The sequence below is a fragment of the Schistocerca piceifrons genome, chromosome 6 (genome assembly GCF_021461385.2).
Source record: "Schistocerca piceifrons isolate TAMUIC-IGC-003096 chromosome 6, iqSchPice1.1, whole genome shotgun sequence".
In the NCBI taxonomy this organism is placed as follows: domain Eukaryota; kingdom Metazoa; phylum Arthropoda; class Insecta; order Orthoptera; family Acrididae; genus Schistocerca; species Schistocerca piceifrons.
This window is the reverse complement of record NC_060143.1, coordinates 82,763,783-82,783,922: the sequence shown is the minus strand read 5'-3', so window position 1 is coordinate 82,783,922 and position 20,140 is coordinate 82,763,783. Positions and strand designations below refer to the sequence as shown.

General features: G+C 39.4%; 1 protein-coding gene across 1 annotated transcript in view; it reads right to left on the bottom strand.

Annotated features, from left to right (window-relative positions):
• Nucleotides 1–20,140, bottom strand: part of LOC124803150 (lysosomal-trafficking regulator) — a 593,053-nt gene that overhangs the window by 35,155 nt on the left and 537,758 nt on the right. Inside the window, exons 48-51 of the mRNA XM_047264331.1 lie at nt 17,742–17,882; nt 16,108–16,325; nt 14,407–14,580; nt 1,282–1,465 (exon numbers count right to left, since the gene is read on the bottom strand). Of these exons, the coding sequence (XP_047120287.1) occupies nt 1,282–1,465; nt 14,407–14,580; nt 16,108–16,325; nt 17,742–17,882 (717 nt within the window). The remainder of the gene's footprint in view (nt 1–1,281; nt 1,466–14,406; nt 14,581–16,107; nt 16,326–17,741; nt 17,883–20,140) is intronic.

Below are 20,140 nucleotides of genomic sequence, written 5' to 3'. Positions count from 1 at the left end.
CAGATGATTCAAACATCTCTTTTAGGTATGAGAACATTTCTGCCCACAGTTTGCATAGAAGGAAAATAAAGTTTTAGCAATTGATACTTTCTCAAGCAGACAACCTGTAGTGATATATCAATCTGGATCCTTTGTGAAATTTCTGAAAAGTGATGTACTGAGTTGCAGGGAAGGCAATAGTAAGAGCCCCATGTGTGAAACTCACAATAAAATCCAAACGTTTCCGAAAATGTTCTGACAGAAGAAAGCACCCAGCAAAATATTTGAGAAGATACACTTATCTCCTCAGATTTAGCACTCATTATTCAGAGCACCCACAATTTGGAACAGCCATGATAACTGACAGTTGCTCAAACACCTACACCAGTCATTTGCCTAGCCATCCATTAATGGAGTCTGGGAGATGGAAGTCATCTCTATCACAACTCACACACTCTTTTCCAATGCAACAATATGACTTGAACAGAGAGTAGTCAAAACAAATATGCCATTGTCATTTGTGATGCCAATGTCAATAACACTGTTTATAATTTCTATACACATGTCTGCTTCCCACAGCATGTTGAATTAATGACATCTCAGCTGTGTACCACCACTTTCATCTCAGACCAAAACTGAGAGGTAATGCTAGGCGATGGTGATGGACTCTCATTCAGGAGGTTAGCAGTTCTAGTGGCCATTTGGGCAGGCAGGTTTAGGTTGTCCACGGCTTCCCTAAATCACTAGAGGTGAGCTATGGGACAGTCAGCTTTCTCTTCCATCTCCCCCAATCTGTGCTCATGTTCTGTCTGTAATGGCCACATCTGTTTGTAGAAGGGACATTTTTACTGTAACCTTCTGCCGACTTTTCTTTCCTCAAACTCAAATAATACTTGCGATTGTATTGTTTATAAGTTTAGAAATAAAAAATATCCACAGTGATAATATGGACACAACAGCACAATAAATATGCAGTATTCACATGCTAATACACAAGTATAGTATGAAGTACAACACAATCAGCTCGACAACTATGAGTTAATCTTATAATCTTAGCTCAATTGATTCTAAAGAATAAATAAACAGGAAAGCGAAAGAGTCTGGGAAAACTCACACACAGCTAAATTTCTGTTGCATACACACAAGTTATGTTTGCTGAAACCAAAACAACAAAGACACACACACACACACACACACACACACACACACACACACACACACACACACACACAGAGAGAGAGAGAGAGAGAGAGAGAGAGAGAGAGAGAGAGAGAGAGAGAGAGATTTAGTTTTGAAAGTTACCGCGGTCTTTGGTGTATGAAAGCAGCAGGCAGGTGTGCAGTGCGAGACCGTACACATCCCCTGTAGCCAACGGGATGAGGTGGCCAACAGGCACACGGTGTCGACGCTGCCAGACCTCTGATGGTTCTGGCTCAGCTGGCGAGCCCACATAGTGGCCCCATTGCAGACCCCGCACGAGCCCGTCCTGCACAGACAGTCTCCGTTAAATGTTGACCGTGTCAAGCTGTCACTACAAATATCTTGGAAAAAAGACATAAATTTGTGAGGTTACAACACAGTGCTCAAATCACCATGTTTTAGTAGAACATGGTGTTTTGGAATAAAAAAAAAGAACAGAATGCTTCAGTTCAGACAAGAAGAGAATGAATAGAAGGTTTTAGAATATGGTGGCATTGAAGAATACTAATCACTGGATGGGTAGATCAACCAAACAACGATAAGGAGAGAGAAGGTGTTTATGGCTAAACCTAACTTAATGAAGCGAGTGGTTCAAAGGAGACATACAGAGGCATCAAGGTACTGGCAATTTGTTCATGCAAGGAAGCATGGAATGCCAAAATCTTATAGAGAGATAGTGGCTCGAATTCTATAAGCAGGTGGACATGAATACAGGCTGCAGTAGTTATGTCTTTCACAAAAATAATGTTTCTACTGCTGGTTGTCTATTTTCATTGTTTTAACCTGCTGGGCACACAGAAAGCCATTACAGTGATTTGGGTGAAGAACTTTAGCCATATAATTGTTTAGAGTAATCAAAGGCTGAGCAAATGTGACAATAATAATGTTTATGTTGCTTTGGTTGTTTTCAGTCCAAACATTGATCTGATGCAGCTCTCCATGCTAGTCTATTCTGTGTAAGGCTCTTCACCTCCGAATAAGTACTGCAACCTATCCCCATTTGAACCTGATTACTGTATTTGTCTCTTGGACTCACTCTACAAACCCCCCCCCCCCCCTTTCTCCTCCCCACATCACCTCCCCCCCACCCAAACAAACAAACACACACACTTCTTGTGCCAAACTGACAGTTCCTATTCTTGCTATTGCTAGCTGGCATTTTACTTCCTCTGTACAACCATCATCAATTATTGCTGGAAAAATAGCCCAACTCATCTACTACTTTTAGTGTCTTATTACTAACCAAATTCTCTCAGGGTCACTCATGTTTTACTTCTGTTATGTTCATATTATAATATCTCTTCAAGATACTATCCATTCCATTAGAATGCTCCTTGACTGTCTCTTCTGCAATGTTGTTCCATTGTTCTATAAGTAATAGGTGTCAATATGCTGTAACGACGACTTATTATAGTCATAGTATTCATACCTGTCAGCACCTGCTATCTTGGGAATTGGAATCATTAAATTCTTCTTGAAGTCTGAGGGTATTTTGCCTCTCTCATATATGTCATGGCTGCCTCTCCCAAGGATTTGATTAATTATGAGGGTCTTGTTTTGGCTTAGATCTCTCAATCCTCTATCAAATTATTCTCACAGTATCATATCTCTCATCTTCATCTTCACCAACATTTTCTTCTCTGTCTATAATACTGTACTCAAGTTTGCTTCTCGTATATTCCTTTTCACCTTCCAGCCTTCTCTTCTTTGCTTAGTACCAGTTTGCCTTCCGAGTCCCTGGTATTCATACAGCTGCTTCTCTCTTCTCAAAGGTCTTTCCGGTTTACTTATATCTGGCATCTATATTTCCCCTAGTTATGCTGGTTTCTCACCCTGCTTTTTTCCTCTAGCTGTTCCTGGTTTGTGAGTTTACATTTCCTGTCAATCTCATTTTTAAGATCTCTGTAACCCCTTTTCCCTGCATCCTTTGCTGCATTTTTATATTTTATCATTTGTCACTTAAATATCTCTCATGTTACCCAAGAATTTCTATCGGGCCTTGCCTTATTACCAATGTGATCCTCTACTGCCTTCACTATTTCATCTCTCACAGCTACCATTAGTTTTCTATTGTATTCCTTTCCCTCTTTTCAGTCCAATGTTGCCTAATGCTTCGTCTTATACTCTCAACAATCTCTGGTTCTTTCAATTTATCTGGATCCCACATCCTTAATTTCTTACCCTTTTGCAGTTTCTTCAGTTTTAATCTGCATTTAATTACCAATGGTCAGAATCCACATCTGCCCCTGGAAATGTACTGCAGCTTAAAATCTGGATTGAAGATTTCTGTTGATACCTTACAGTGTGCTAAGGTCTCTTCCACGCATATAATCTTCTTCAACAATTTGTAAATCATGTACTAGTGATGATTAAAGTGTGCTTTTGTCAAAATTCTACTAGGTGGCTTTGCCACAGCCGATGTTCTAATGTTTTTTTCCTTCTCTTTCCTTAGCTCATATTGAACATCAATTCCCCATCACAGCTATATTCTGATCTCCCTTAATGATACGAATCATTCCTTTTATCTCAACACACATTATTTCAGTCTCTGCATCATCTGCAGAGCTAGCAGGCATAAAATCCTGTGGGTGTTGGCTTACTGCCTATATTAGTTGTGGTAATGTGTTCATTATGATTTTCATATTAGCTCACTCTAATGTTTTTATTCATTATTCGACATACTCAAACATTAACCCTACTTGATTTTGTATTCATAATCCTACACTCAGCTGACCAGAAGTCCTGTTCTTCCTTCACCAGCTCCCACTAAAACTACCTTCAACCGACCTATTACCCTTTTTAAATTCTCAAATCTGTCTACCTAATTAAGGAATCTAACATTCCACGCACTGAGCTGGAGAATGCTAGTTTTGTTGTAACAGGTAAAACACCAATACTTGGTTTCATAGTAATATATACTGATAGAAAATTTTCTCAAGCTTTCTGTCACATCAAGCAGTTAAATGTCCATGAATTTTGTAGTGTCCATCACTATTTTTTAAGTAAATTTGTATAATTTTTGGTTGTTTAATTAATCTCCATTAGAATATTTATTTTTCCCCGTAAACAACAATATTAAATCACTGATGCGTATCTGCCACCTAGTGTTTGTTTTATCTGATGGAGTTTCTCTCCATCTGCAGCCATCTCCTTGTATAGATGTGCAAGTGAGCAGTATGCAAATTTTGGCTACTCACACGATTTCACAGACTAATACATTTACATTCTGTGGGAGTATTGACTTGATGGTCTAGTCTTACACATGTTGAAAACTACACAATGCATTGAATACACCTAAGGTAAAATGTAATGCATTGTTAGTTATATGTAGTGAATCATAGATCATCTACTGTCAATAATTCATCCATTACTGTCAATAATCTGCATGTCTTATCTGTTTAAGCAACAATCTTAAAGTGGTGTCCAATGCTACTGATTTTCTTTGCTACTGTGAGAGAGGTTTAAAAAATTCAACAATGGAAAAGACTGGATCTGCAGCCCAGTCCAGCTCTATTTGGCTCAGTTCAACTGAAATAACAGTTTACTGTAATTGTATATTAATTAATGGGATGCTACAGTTTTCTGCCAAGTATTTGCATGACAGACAACAGTTGGCACTTGGCGATGGCCAAGGAGAACCCATCTTAAATCTCATAGACGCCTAACCATTTCATGTGGCTGGAAGTGCAAGAAAATTTTATCAGAAATGTTTTTTTTTTAGTTTGTCACATGTAAGAACATCCATGATGACACAACATTATAAAGTTGGCAATATTATTTGTTATACGTACTAAACATTAACTGTGATACAACTTTCTAAGGGGAAATGCACTAAAAGCTTTGAACAGAAGCAGTAATGTCATTCAGGTTATGTGAGAAATGTAGCTGATACCATATACACTAATGGTTTTCACTTGACAAAGTGTTACACAATCATACATAAACTTTTATGGAAAACTGTCACAGATCAGAAGTACGTGTTGCTCCAGGATAACAAGAACGTATTACAGTGTGCTGGACATGGGACTCACAGAAGAGAGCAAAGTAAGTGGGTAGGGAAACCCAGTTGTGAGGCCAAACAGGTTCAAAGAACTTAGTACAGTCACATGCAGTGCTTCAATGGTCTTTTAGGAAAACTAGCCTGTCTGCTGTTGTAGTGGCAAAACCACAATAACTTATAAAATAATGAAAAGAGGAAAAGACAACTTGTATATCTTTGTAGATCGTATATGTCTTACATGTCAACGAATAAAGATACTCAAACAAAGGAAGGTCGAGGAAGGAACAACAATAATATGCAAAGGATAGATTGCTACTCACCATATAGAGGAGGCACTGAGTTTCAGACAGACAATGAAAAAGACTTCTTGAGCCCATTTGCAGTTCAATGCCTTCTCTATATGGTGAGGGGGCAATCTAATATTTCTGTACTGTTGTTAAGAAATTGTACCGTTATGTTTTGTTTGTGTTTATTTGAAGCATATGAGTGTTGTGTTGCATAATATTGGGAGGATAGAATTATTTGTGAAAATAAAAAGTTTACAGCAAAAAATCATTTCACTGCTTCTGTTGAAATTCAATACTTTGTCACAAAAGAGAGCATCATGCAGTAAGAATGTGACGACAGGCGGCATACAGCAGCAGTAGGCTTTGTTAGGCCCAGGACACAATGAGAAACTCCTCAGGTGGTCATATGAACTGCCTTACTGAATGCAAGGAGTGCTGTGGCAGGCTCTGAGATTAGTTGGCCAAAGTCACAAACTTCAATTCTGTAAATAACAATGAGTATTAAAATAACATGTTTCATTAATGTGCTTCAAAATTTACAGACATGAGGAAGCCCAATTGCCCTTTCAGTAACCAAATTCATCCTTGTTTCAGTTTCTTTCATAGATATCCACATGGAGCATGGCTGGTATACTACAATATTTGTCTAATTTTCCTAATTATACCATCTTGTTCTTTACACAATACATATGATAGGGTAGTAATATAATAGGGTCTCATACTTTTTTCAGAAGACTGGTTGTCCATACTGGAAGAGCAAACCTCAGTTTTCAACTGGTATCCTGTAAACCCTGTTAATGGTGATAATCAATCCTGATTTAAATTTTTGTAGTTGCTTAAGCAGTTCTGTTGCAAATCACGCAAGTCTTCTTTGAGACTTTTCTATTTCCTTTGTTTAATTAATGAGTGATGTGTCTAATGAATGAGCGGTGATATGGGTACATGAGCCACAATAAATAATACACACATAAAAACACTGAAGCAGATCCAAATTTACATATAGATTGAAAATACACACATAATATTGACTCAGACACTGTAAGAGAAGTGAACATGTCCGGTACCAGGCAGAGAGAGAGACTGACTTCACTGCTCAGCACGAACAGAGGTACACTGTGTCCACCAAACAGTCGGCACTACACTCAAAGCACTTCTGTCCCTCCTCCCCCTGCAGTAGAGCAGAGCTCTGGGAATGTAGGCAAACTGGTGGAAAACTCAATGTCTGGCCCTCATACAAACTGGCATCAGCTGTTGTGGAGCTCAAAGGGTCTCCTGATGAAGTGACAGTGATATAGGTGTTGCTGCTGTATGCATCTCATTGATTTTGCTCATCACACTCAGTTACATAACACAGGAGTGCTGCATTGGTAGGTCATCTGCAGGTAACAGTAAATTGATATTACACTGTCATAGGCTTCTGGGCAACAGGAAGACAGGGTGTGACATCAGTGTGGTGCCACTTGCTTTGTTTGATGCTGCTATGCTGTGCTGGTTTCTATAAATAAGATGGAGGCTGCACTTTGTGACCCTCAGTTGATTGTGGAGATGGATACTTCTGTTTTTTTCAATTTTCCTTTCTCTTCTTTTCTGGAATTTATATTATATTGCCAAAACAGATGATTATTCTTTAACTGTGAAAGATATCCAAGAATGTATTCTGGAGGTTGAGGTATGATCTTGAGCATGTTAAGTTTCTCTGGATTGCATAAAATAATTCAGATTATGTGGTGACACTTTCACTGTTTATGTTCATCTTTATGTCTGTTGCAGTTTTGCAGTTCTATAGTCTTACCTAATTGTCATTTTAGAATTTCAGTCCTAATCCTAAGTTTTGCTGAGCATAATTGATTTCCAGTCTGCAACGGTGTAGAAATTAGTGCCTAATATAGAATCAGCAAATATAAAAGTACATTCTAATAGTTGTCAGGAGACCAAGGTTATTGTAGTTTTACATTCACTGAAGCCCACGCCTACCGCAGTAGTACAAGTTTATATGCCAACTAGCTCGGCAGATGATGAAGAAATTGATGAAATGCATGATAAGATAAAAGAAATTATTCAGATAGTGAAGGGAGACAAAAATTTAATGGTCACAGGTAACTGGAACTTGATAGTAGGGAAAAAAAGAGAAGGAAACGTAGCAGGTGAATATAGAATGGGAGTAAGGAATGAAAGAGGAAGCCAACTGGTAGAATTTTGCACACAACATAACTTAATCATAGCTTACACTTGGTTCAAGAATCATAACAGAAGGTTGTATAAATAGAAGAAGCCTGGAGATACTAGAAGGTATCAGATAGATTATATAATGGTAAGACAGAGATTCAGGAACCAAGTTTTAAATTGTATGACATTTCCAGGGGCAGATGTGGACGCTGACCACAATCTATTGGATATTAACTGTAGATTAAAACTGAAGAAACAGCAAAAATGTGGGAATTTGAGGAGATGGGATCTGGATAAACTGAAAGAATCAGAGGTTGTAGAGAGCTTCAGGGAGAGCATTAGGGAACAATTGACAAGAGTGGGGGGCAAGAAATACATTAGAAGAAGAATGGGTAGCTTTGAGAGACGAAATAGTGAAGGTAGCAGAGGATCAATTAGGTAAAAAGACGAGGGCTAGTAGAAATTCTTGGGTAACAGAAGAGATATTGAATTTAACTGATGAAAGAAGAAAATATAAAAATGTAGGAAATGAAGCAGGCAAAAGGAATACAAACATCTCAAAAATGAGATCGAGAGGAAGTGCAAAATGGCTAAGCAGGGATAGCTAGAGGACAAATGTAAGGATGTAGAGGCACATATCACTAGGGGTAAGATAGATACTGCCTACAGGAAAATTAAAGAGACCTTTGGAGAAAAGAGAACCACTTGCATGAATATCAAGAGCTCAGATGGAAACCCAGTTCTAAGCATAAAGGTGGAAGGAGGATATAGAGGGTCTATACAAGGGCGATGTTCTTGAGGACAATGTTATAGAAATGGAAGAGAATGTAGATGAAGATGAAATAGGAGATATGATACCGCGTGAAGAGTTTGACATAGCACTGAAAGACCTAAGTCGAAACAAGGCCCCGGGAGTAGACAATACTCCATTAGAACTACTGACAGCCTTGGGAGAGCCAGCTATGACAAAACTCTACCATTTGTGAGCAAGATGTATGATACAGATGAAATACCCTCAGACTTCAAGAAGAATATAATAATTCCGATCCCAAAGAAAGCAGGTGTTGACAGATGTGAAAACTACCAAACTATCAGTTTAATAAGCCATGGCTGCAAAATACTAACACGAATTCTTTACAGATGAATGGAAAAACTGGTAGAAGCCGACCTCTGGGAAGATCAGTTTGGATTCCGTAGAAATATTGGAACACATGAGGCAATACTGACCCTGCAGCTTATCTTAGAAGATTTGCTAAGGAAAGGCAAATCTACGTTTCTAGAATTAGTAGACTTAGAGAACACTTTTGACAATGTTGACTGGAATACTCTCTTTCAAATTCTGAAGGTGGCAGGGGTAAAATACAGGGAGTGAAAAGCTATTTACAATTCGTACAGAAGCCAGATGGCAGTTATACGAGTCGAGGGGCATGAAAGGGAAGCAGTGGTTGGGAAGGGAGTGAGACAGGGTTGTAGCCTATCCCCGATGTTATTCAATCTGTATATTGAGCAAGCAGTAAAGGAAACAAAGGAAAAATTTGGAGCAGGAATTAAAATCCATGGAGAAGAAATAAAAACTTTGAGGTTCGCCGATGACATTGTAATTCTGTCAGAGATAGAAAATGACTTGCAAGAGTAGCTGAACAGAATGGACAGTGTCTTGAAATGAGGATGTAACATGAACATCAACAAAAACAAAACAAGGATAGTGGAATGTAGTCCAATTAAATCAGGTGATGCTGAGGGCATTAGATTAAGAAATGAGACACTTAAAGTACTAGAAGAGTTTTGCTATTTGGGCAGCAAAATAACTGATGATGGTCGAAGTAGAGAGGATATAAAATATAGACTGGCAATCGCAAGGAGAGCGTTTCTGAAGAAGAGAAATTTGTTAACATTGAGTATAGATTTAAGTGTCAGTAAGTCGTTTCTGAAAGTATTTGTATGGAGTGTAGCCATGTATGAAAGTGAAATGTAGACGATAAATAGTTTGGACAAGAAGAGAATAGAAGCTTTCGAAATGTGGTGCTACAGAAGAATGCTGAAGATTAAATTGATAGATCACATAACTAATGAGGAGGTATTGAATAGAATTGGAGACAAGAGAAATTTGTGCGGTTGGTAGGGCATATTCTGAGGCACCAAGGGATCACCAATTTAGTATTGGCAGCGTGGAGTGTAAAAATCACAGAGGAAAACCAAGAGATAAATACACTAAACAGATTCAGAAGGATGTAGGTTGCAGCAGGTACTGGGAGATGAAGAAGCTTGCACAGGATAGAGTAGCATGGAGAGCTGTATCAAACCAGTCTCTGCACTGAAGACAACAACAACAACAACAAAAGTGGAATCAGTTTAATTGTCAGCTTATGTAAGTAATCCGTATGTAAGAGTATCTTTCTGTTGCTGATGTATTGCTAGAGGTACCCACACCAAAACTGCAATCCATCAGATATGTACGGCACAACTGTTTGTCACTTATGTACAGTTACTAGTATCTTTTAAAAACACTATCCTGACTAATGTGTGTGTGCTGGCTGTGCACAGCCACAGTGTTGACATTCCTTGTGGTCTGACAGTAACCACATGTAAAGGAACAACTGCTGGGCTGTTTCTTTAGACAGCTTCTGGGGCAGTGATTTTGATGTCATCATCATCACCATTAATGTCGTATCAGTGTTTGTGTGTCGACTGATGGGCACTTGTGATCTTTCTTGTGGTCAGTTTATGTGTGGGTAAACACAGAATGTGATGCATTTCACAGCCAATGCACCAAAGCAACTGTGATACCAGCACATGGGCGAGCATTGCTTCATGCATCGTTTTTTACAATAGCAGTGGCTGGAACAGAGGAATTTGAAAATGGCGGCATCTTTTTGTGTCATGTGGGTTTTTGTCTTGTCTTCCTTCTTGTTAATTTTTTGTTTGAATGCATCCAAACTGTGCCTGAAGTTGGTCATAAACTGTCAGCTGGTAATCCTGTTTGACGGCAGAGGCTGCCACTGTGGTGATGTCATCTTGTTGGGACTGCATCACTGATGGCACATTTTTGTGCTGAATCAAGTGGTAGACCATGTCTGCAATTTTTGCTATTAATTAATGTCATCTCTTCCACATGTTAAGACTGCTGCCTTAACTGGTAGCGGCAGCTGGTTGATCCAGATATTACTTAACCTTGTTTGGGTCATCTATGACTTGTCAACAATAGTGTGTGTGTGGCACCAATAATCTGTTGTGTTCTATCAGCAATATGCTCATTGTTTAACGCTTGCTGGCTGCTTCATCCTATGATTTGCAGGCCCTTTTAAATAAGGTGGTTGTTAGGTTTTGGTGCCTATTTCTGGTGTGTTTATAATAATATCTGACACTAAAAGCAATGCGTGAGAGTCCTTGGCATTAATTGTTAGTATGAACTGCATTTCATCAGTTGAAAGACTATAGGACGTAGTAAAAGTATTTTCCAGCACGTGAAACTGTAATGCTAGTGGTTGTGGTAAATATGGCAGGATTTCCATTTTGCTTTGCAGACAGCAGTACAACACACGCTCAAACACTCACGAACTGCACTGCATAGAACTGCACTGGTGACAGCCATAGTCGCCACGGTCATAACAGCTGTTGTGGTGTATTACATTTACTGAGGTGTGATGGCATTTACCTTGCAACCATGGTAGATGGTGAATTTTGTTCAACTTTTGGTTCGTCATGATTTATCCAGATTGCAGCCATCATATGGGTAGGTGCACGGTTTTGTGCATTTGGATGCTTGTCGACCAAAATGCCTGTGATATCATGAAGCATTAATTAAGTTGCTCCCAGGTTGTGGGTAATCTTGTGGTTCTGGCACTGTAATGTACCAGGATCATGGCCATTTACTATTATCACCCCATTGGTGCTATGCCCGAGCCCATCTGGCTAGCGTCTCAAATGTAGCGTGTAAACCGTGGGGCTCTTCAGAAATGATCAGAATGATGTGGAATGGTGACATTGCAATCCAGTGTTGTCTCTTTGGGTAAGTTTGGTGCCCATCAGATGGCGTCATCTTCTGATGACATCGTGGCAATTGTTGCTGTCAGCTGCATTGTTGCATGCATTGTATTGGCTACTTCTAGCAACTTGGCTATTGTTGATCTTCATGCACTACCAGTGCTGCTGTCACGAAACATGCACAACAAATTGCTTCTCAGATATACAGCAAAATTCCAAAGGGGGTTTGCCACTTTTTGTTGTTGACAAAGCACTTGTTTGAGCCTTCAGTCTGGTGATTTGGTGCAGTGTGCAATTAATTCAGTTTTTAAAACAAGGTAAGCCTGCTGACTGGGAGATGAGTAATAATGTACCACACCACTGCTGTCACCAGCTGGTCTAAAAATCTTATCACTAGTATGAAGTGTTCACAATCATTAGTAACATGTTGATGTTCAAGAAAGAACGCCTGGAATCCTTACCCGATCTGTTACCCCCAGAAACCATCCTTGTAACCATTGATGCCACTTCCTTATACACAAATATTCCGCACGTTCAGGGTCTCACTGCGATGGAGCACTTCCTATCACGCCGATCACCTGCCACCCTACCTAAAACCTCTTTCCTCATTACCCTAGCCAGCTTCATCCTGACCCACAACTTCTTCACTTTTGAAGGCCAGACATACCAACAATTAAAGGGAACAGCCATGGGTACCAGGATGGCCCCCTCGTACGCCAACCTATTCATGGGTCGCTTAGAGGAAGCCTTCTTGGTTACCCAGGCCTGCCAACCCAAAGTTTGGTACAAATTTATTGATGACATCTTCATGATCTGGACTCACAGTGAAGAAGAACTCCAGAATTTCCTCTCCAACCTCAACTCCTTTGTTTCCATCACATTCAACTGGTCCTACTCCAAATCCCATGCCACTTTCCTTGACGTTGACCTCCATCTGTCCAATGGCCAGCTTCACACGTCCGTCCACATCAAACCCACCAACAAGCAACAGTACCTCCATTATGACAGCTGCCACCCATTCCACATCAAACGGTCCCTTCCCTACAGCCTAGGTCTTCGTGGAAAACGAATCTGCTCCAGTCCGGAACCCCTGAACCATTACACCAACAATCTGAAAACAGCTTTCGCATCCCGCAACTAACCTCCCGACCTGGTACAGAAGCAAATAACCAGAGCCAGTTCCTCATCTCCTCAAGCCCAGAACCTCCCACAGAAGAATCACAAAAGTGCCCCACTTGTGACAGGATACTTTCCGGGACTGGATCAGACTCTGAATGTGGCTCCCCAGCAGGGATATGACTTCCTCAAATCCTACCCTGAAATGAGATTCATCCTTCATGAAATCCTCCCCACTCCACCAAGAGTGTCTTTCTGCCATCCACCTAACCTTCGTAACCTCTTAGTTCACCCCTATGAAATCCCCAAACCACCTTCCCTACCCTCTGGCTCCTACCCTTGTAACCGTCCCCGGTGTAAAACCTGTCCCATGCACCCTCCCACCACCACCTACTCCAGTCCTGTAAACCGGAAGGTGTACACGATCAAAGGCAGAGCCACGTGTGAAAGCACCCACGTGATTTACCAACTGACCTGCCTACACTGTGACGCTTTCTATGTGGGAATGACCAGCAACAAACTGTCCATTCGCATAAATGGACACAGGCAGACAGTGTTTGTTGGTAATGAGGATCACACTGTGGCTAAACATGCCTTGGTGCACGGCCAGCACATCTTGGCACAGTGTTACACCGTCCGGGTTATCTGGATACTTCCCACTAACACCAACCTGTCAGAGCTCCGGAGATGGGAACTTGCCCTTCAGTATATCCTCTCTTCTCGTTATCAGCCAGGCCTCAACCTCCGCTAATTTCAAGTTGCCGCCGCTCATACCTCACCTGTCTTTCAACAACATCTTTGCCTCTGTACTTCTGCCTCGACTGACATCTCTGCCGAAACTCTTTGCCTTTACAAATGTCTGCTTGTGTCTGTGTATGTGCGGTTGGATATGGGTGTGTGTGCGAGTGTATACCTGTCCTTTTTTCCCCCTAAGGTAAGTCTTTCCACTCCCGGGATTGGAATGACTCCTTACCCTCTCCCTTAAAACCCACATCCTTTCTTCTCTCCCTCTCCTTCCCTCTTTCCTGATGAAGCAACCGTTGGTTGCGAAAGCTTGAATTTTGTGTGCATGTTTGTGTTTGTGTTTGTTTGTGTGTCTATCGACCTGCCAGCGCTTTTGTTTGGTAAGTCACATTATCTTTGTTTTTAGATATATTTTTCCCACGCGGAATGTTCCCCTCTATTATATCCTAATCAGTTTCTCTTGTTTTTCTGTTTCTTCTCTATAGAATTTACTGGATCATTTTTCACTTATTAACTCTCACCTGTCACTCTTCCACCAATGTTTCACTATAGATTTCTAGATTTCTGTCTCTCCCACATAATTTACTGCTTTTGTTTAGTTTACATCACAACATGCATATACACAAAGCCTATAAAGCGTAGATGATGGAAAGAGTGTGAGCACACCCTGTGACTGTTGTTTCAAAAGGTAAATAATTAGTTTAAAATGCTGCCAACCCTGAGTGCTGTTGGCTGTTCATCATCTGCAATTAGATATACAAAGAATTAGAAACATTACATTACTGGCAACCTAAAGATATTGTGAAGGAAAAGGAATGTAGACATAGCAAATACTGCTGACAAGCCATACACTGAAACCGACTGCAGCACTTTTTCACGTTTGTAAATCCGTGATTAACCTTAGTATATCATCACATTGCAGAGGCTCACCATGGGAAGTCTTGAAGTGGTTGACAGTCTTTTCGATGTGAGGGTCTGAGCAGCCATCTGATGGGGGGAGCGAAATAGCTGCCGTGGTGTTTGCCCATAGGTACGAACCATCGTCTCCCATGCTGCCCTCTCCAGGGGGTCGCGAATACTTTCTGCGTCGAACCCATAATATGTCTGCAATGAGATAATTGTTGGATTCAAGCATTTTGTGATGTACAAATCTAATTAAGATTTCTAGTTCCTTAATCATTTTGTTGGAGACATCACGAAGAAAAGAAACAAACATTGATTTTTTTTCTGACATTAACACAATCACTATGATGCTGAAAGACAATGCCCAATATCTTATCACCAACACAGCAGTCATTACTCCCAAACAGTAACACTTTTTGGTACAGGGGTCATCAATGTATTTTTGCAGATCGAAATTACCAATGTATTTTTGCAGATCAAAATTACCATCATTTGTGGCATTAGTAACGCATTTCTCCAATTCACAATAACTGGTTTCATTTTGTGCTCATTACTTTATACAAATATGTGATATCAATGCACACTTTAGTTACAAAAAAGGTAGTCTCATTTGTTGAGCAGCGTCTGATATCTGGTTGCTGTGCCCACACAAGTATATTTCAAAAGTGCACAGACTTTGTGAGGTGCTGATCACTTGAATATTCCCTACGGAACAATTTTTACACACTAACTTCTTGAAAGAATTCAAGTCATTTCTTGTGATGTGGTGACATGTACATTATTCTGTTGCTGTATCAGTGCAATTCAAGGAAAATGAGTTGGCGTAATAATACTACACTGGTTTTAACCTGTTTGAGCTTACTAACACTATCAGAAATCTCCTTTTATCTCTACACACAACCATGCACCAGTACTACTAACATTATTACTGCTTTTGCATTATTATTTTCTATCAGATTAGAACTTCATACATAACTGTTGAACACAGCAGGAGAGTAATGAAAACACAGTATACAATGTGTATGACTACAAACAAAGGTAATGCCATTATTTAACAATGAAGTTACACACAATGACAAGGACACACAGAATGGAGGAAACACAATGTTTATTACATAAAGTGTCCAAGAGATAAATTGAGAAGGTGTTGACAGTTAGAATGCGCCAGATAACAATTTAACCAATGATGGCAATTGATGAAACAGTGAGAAAACTGACAGACTGTCTAAGTGACCAGAAAGGATCTGTATGGCAGGGATAGTAGTTTAATCTCTCATTATTTATGACGTTCAAAAATTAAAAAATTTAAAAAAATATTAAGAAAGATGTGGATAGCTACAAAAACTTTGTTTTCACTTGTGGGCTTGGTTAATAATAACTCAGCTTTTGTGTTTTCCAGTTTAACTACACCACAAAATAACAAAAAATATCATAATAGGCCAATTACATTATTCTGCTAGTTCATTGTCTCTCTAGGTATGTAACAATAATATGAGAATAAAGACCAAATGTAATGGGCACCACCAACACAAAGCCTCATGAAATTCAACGAAACAAATTATCATCAACATCAACATCATCATCACATTCTCACTGAAATGTGAACTATGGAATGTGCATTTAAGAGCCCTTAGAAGGCCTGACAAATATGAATCCTGCCCATGCCAAAAATGGTAGAGCAGCACTAAACAGATTCGTATTCATGCTACATCACAACAAACAACTCACCGCTGGGTGGAAAACGTTGATGGCTTCCACAGCAGCTTTACCAGTCTGTTTGTACCCAAAAACGAGATCTATCCAGTGAGGCAAGTTCTCTCGAGCAAAGTCCGACTCTAGTGCTTGACGATGGATTAGAATGAATTTGCGTGCATCTCCACCTGCCCATGGGGGGAGCTGAACATTGTGGACTCTCTCACCTGACTGTCGAACGCCAAGATTGAATCCTGAAATGGATCAGAATCAACCAAGTCAATACAAAGGACAAAATTTCATAACAAAATTAAATTAATGACAATAATGAGACATTGCATTAATAAAACATGACAAAAATCACAATATATGACTGACTGACACAACTACAAATAAAATAAACAGAGGGTACAAAAGTTATGAGATTGCAACTTAGAAGTTGATCATAAATACACATTTAATACAATAATGGAAACTCCAGGCAGGAATATCAACAGTGTAGGAATAGACATATTGCTACTTACTGTAAAGAAGATACGTCAAGTTGCAGACAGGCGCAATTAAAAGACACTCTCATAAAGCTTTCGGCCCCACACACACACACACACACACACACACACACACACACACACACACAAAAGCAAGCATACTCACACACAAACACACACGCGACCACCGACTCCAGCATTCTGGCCCAAGATGCTGGAGTTGGCAGTTCCGTGTGTCTTTTACTTGTGCCTGTCTGCAACTCGACTTGTCTTCTTTGCAGTAAGTAGCAGTCTGCCTTTTCCTACATTGTTGTTATTTTATACAATAAATAGGTTCTTATAATTTTAAAATAATGTCGCCTTGACTGTGGAAATTATCCAGTAGAGAGAGAGAGAGATGAAAAGTAATTTAACAGCAGAAACAGTAGTCAGCTGAAGATAGCCCAGAAGATGAAGAATAGTTAAGTAATGAATAAAACTTATTGCAAAGCATCAGGAATTGTTTCCATTTTAAAATACTATTAATATGTTCTGCAGAACACCACAGGAAAACTCAAATAATGCAGATTTTAAAAAAGCAATAAAATAAATAAATACAAGAATGGTAAAACCCCCTAATTTTTTTGCATCCAACTTAAAGCCTTTCCTATTAATCCAATTATAGTGTATCTTTGGAGGTGGAAGCACTCTTAATTCTACTTGAGAATAAAGCAAACCTCCTCGTGCACTGTTGGAAATTGCAAGAGTAGTCTATAATGCTCTGTTGACAAGAAGATCATTTGAGATGAAGGTCATGTTAGGATTAGACATAAATGAGAAAGGAAGTCAGACATATTCCTTTCGAAGGAACCAGATTGGTGTTGATCTCGAACAGTTTAGGGGAACTGTGGAATACCTAATTCAGAGCAGTTAGGCTAGGATTTGAAAACTTTGTAGATACTTGAAGACTGTGTTTCCCATTTTCTCAATATGCACAAGATTCCAAATATTTATAGTTATCATACATTAATATTGTGTAAAAACAATTTTGTATCAAAAGAGCAGGCACAAGATCTTAACAGGAGGATGCTTAGTATAGTGCCTCAGAAAAATACAGAACACTGATAATAAAATAAATAAAAATCAGGAAGTAAACAGTACATTATAATGAGTCTAAATCAAGATAAATCTAAGTACATTTACCTTCACTGTTCAGCAGGAACTCGGGCAAGTAAAAGAACTCTGGGACCATCTCCTTGACATCAGTGGTAGAATCAGAACTCGTGAGCCTCCAAGTGGTGTGCAAGGAATGGAATGTGCGGTCTGGGATGTCAAAGTTATTGTCTGCAGGGAGGTGCAAAAACTGGTATTACACACAATACAAAGATAACAGCCTTGTCCTTATATGTAAAATTATTGTTTATGCAACTACTTTATGAAAGTGGCTAGGATGAAGATATCTTAATATGCAATGTTTACAGGCAACAAGTTGTACATTTGCCAGGAATTATAATAGTTTAAAGCTTAGAAACGACTATAATTTCTTTCACATCTCGGTATGAAGCAAATTGGTATACCATGTGAGAGGAAGGCAAAGACTTTTCTTTGCATTTTAAATCTCTGTATGGTATTGAACAGGGACAATTCTATGGTACAACAGTAAGGTGAAGAATTTATAAGGCTGACAATAAAAAAACTGTATGTTTTAAACACCGTGGAACCTCATCTAACTTGCCCTCATTAATCGGGAGCTCTAGTTCATCCAAATAACTGTACAGTATTTCATACTCTGCAAATAACAGTGAAAAGAACTGGCAATGACAATCATTAAATTTAAATTCAGCCTACCACCATATGTGGATCCTAGCATGATATCACTACACAAGTTAACACTGAGTTGTACAGTACTGTGTTGCCCCTATTTGCTGTGAGTGTAAGAGAAAGAAGGTGGTAGTGTCCATGGACAAAACATAAGATGAAGTGCATACAATGGATAAAGAAGAACTGTTGAAAAGAATTGCTACTGGATTTGGTTGGGTTGATTTGGGGGAGGAGACCAAACTGCGAAGTCATCGGTCGCATCGGATTAGGGAAGGATAGGGAAGGAAGTCAACTGCGCCCTTTCAAAGGAACCATTCCAGCATTTGTCTGAAGCGATTTAGTGAAATCATGGAAAACCTAAATCAGAATGGCTGGACAAGGGATTGAACCGTCGTCCTCTCCAATGCGAGTCCAGTGTGCTAACCTCCATGTCACCTCGCTCGGTCACTGAATTTGGTGCTGGAACTTCAATTGCATCAGACAAAGTAGCAGGATGAGCAGAGAAAAAGTTGATAGATGTTACACTTTTATGTGGTTTACTACAAAGTGGGAGAATGGTATTCTGAATTCTGGCCAGATATTGCAGGGGAAAGTAATAGTTGAAACATGAAGCTTTCTGGTGGTGATCTTAACTTCATAGCCAGCTAGATGTGCTTACACACGTGGAAAGATTGACAAAGAACACACTGGCTGCCAGTGACTATCGGTAATTGCCTTTCCAGGGTCACAGCAGTTACTGAAAATTTCAAAAATGAATCCAAATATTTTATTTGCTTAGACAAGTTGGCTCCATTCATCAGGTTTATAGCTTTTAATGAATCTGGGCTTTTCTATTGTATGTTATACAGTAAGAGACTAGCTTCCAGATTAGAAGACCCTGATCAAAAATCAATAAAAAAAAAACAAGGACAGAATTACAACAATAGCTTGCCTTAATGTACATGGGAAAGAAATACACCTCTTCTGTTAAAATGGAACTCAGAAATTTCCCATATTTTAAAAGATGTGAATCAGCCCTCCGTGCTAGATTGTTATAAGTAACAAAATAATGGGTAAATGAACAGCTGGCTTTCAAAAAACTAGTTTTTTGAAGTGTAATAACATTTCTAAAAAAAGGAAGTTTGCCTCGAAGGCCATATAGTTGTATGACAATGTTCTGTCATAAGCAGGTGTAGAGGAAATGGTCACTGGTGGCATCGAAGTGATACTGATATCAGATATTACAATGGCACTTGAAATGTAAAGTTAAGTTCATAACATGCGCCTGGATGACTTCTATTTTCACCACTGAAGTTGAGTGCCACATGATGGAGGAGGTATGTTAGCCAAGAGATATTGAGCAATCAAGAGTGGATCAGGCTATCGGAAGAAAAAGAATAAGAAGCAACGGTGGATTTGAGCCAAGGACAGGAGGCTTATTGAGTGAGTTATCGGAGTGAGGGTGAGAAAAGTGATGGGGATTACAATAATGTGCATGGAGAATTAATGTAGTACTTGTCATAACTGGCTACATAGTAGGATGTTTATTTGTGTAATATGAGTGGAGGAAGATGAAAAACTATTTGGTGTTCATGCTGTGGACAGTGTAACTAATTTCATGAATGTTAAGAAATGTCACATTGGACAAAATTTAAATTCATTATTATCCAAGACACTTTGTAATGCAGCAGAATGGGACAGTAAAATGCAGAGAATGATACCATCTGTTTTGGAGATTGTGATATTCTCATTTAATCTTTATGCAAAGTCTTATACCTACATGCGGAAGTTTCAATCATATC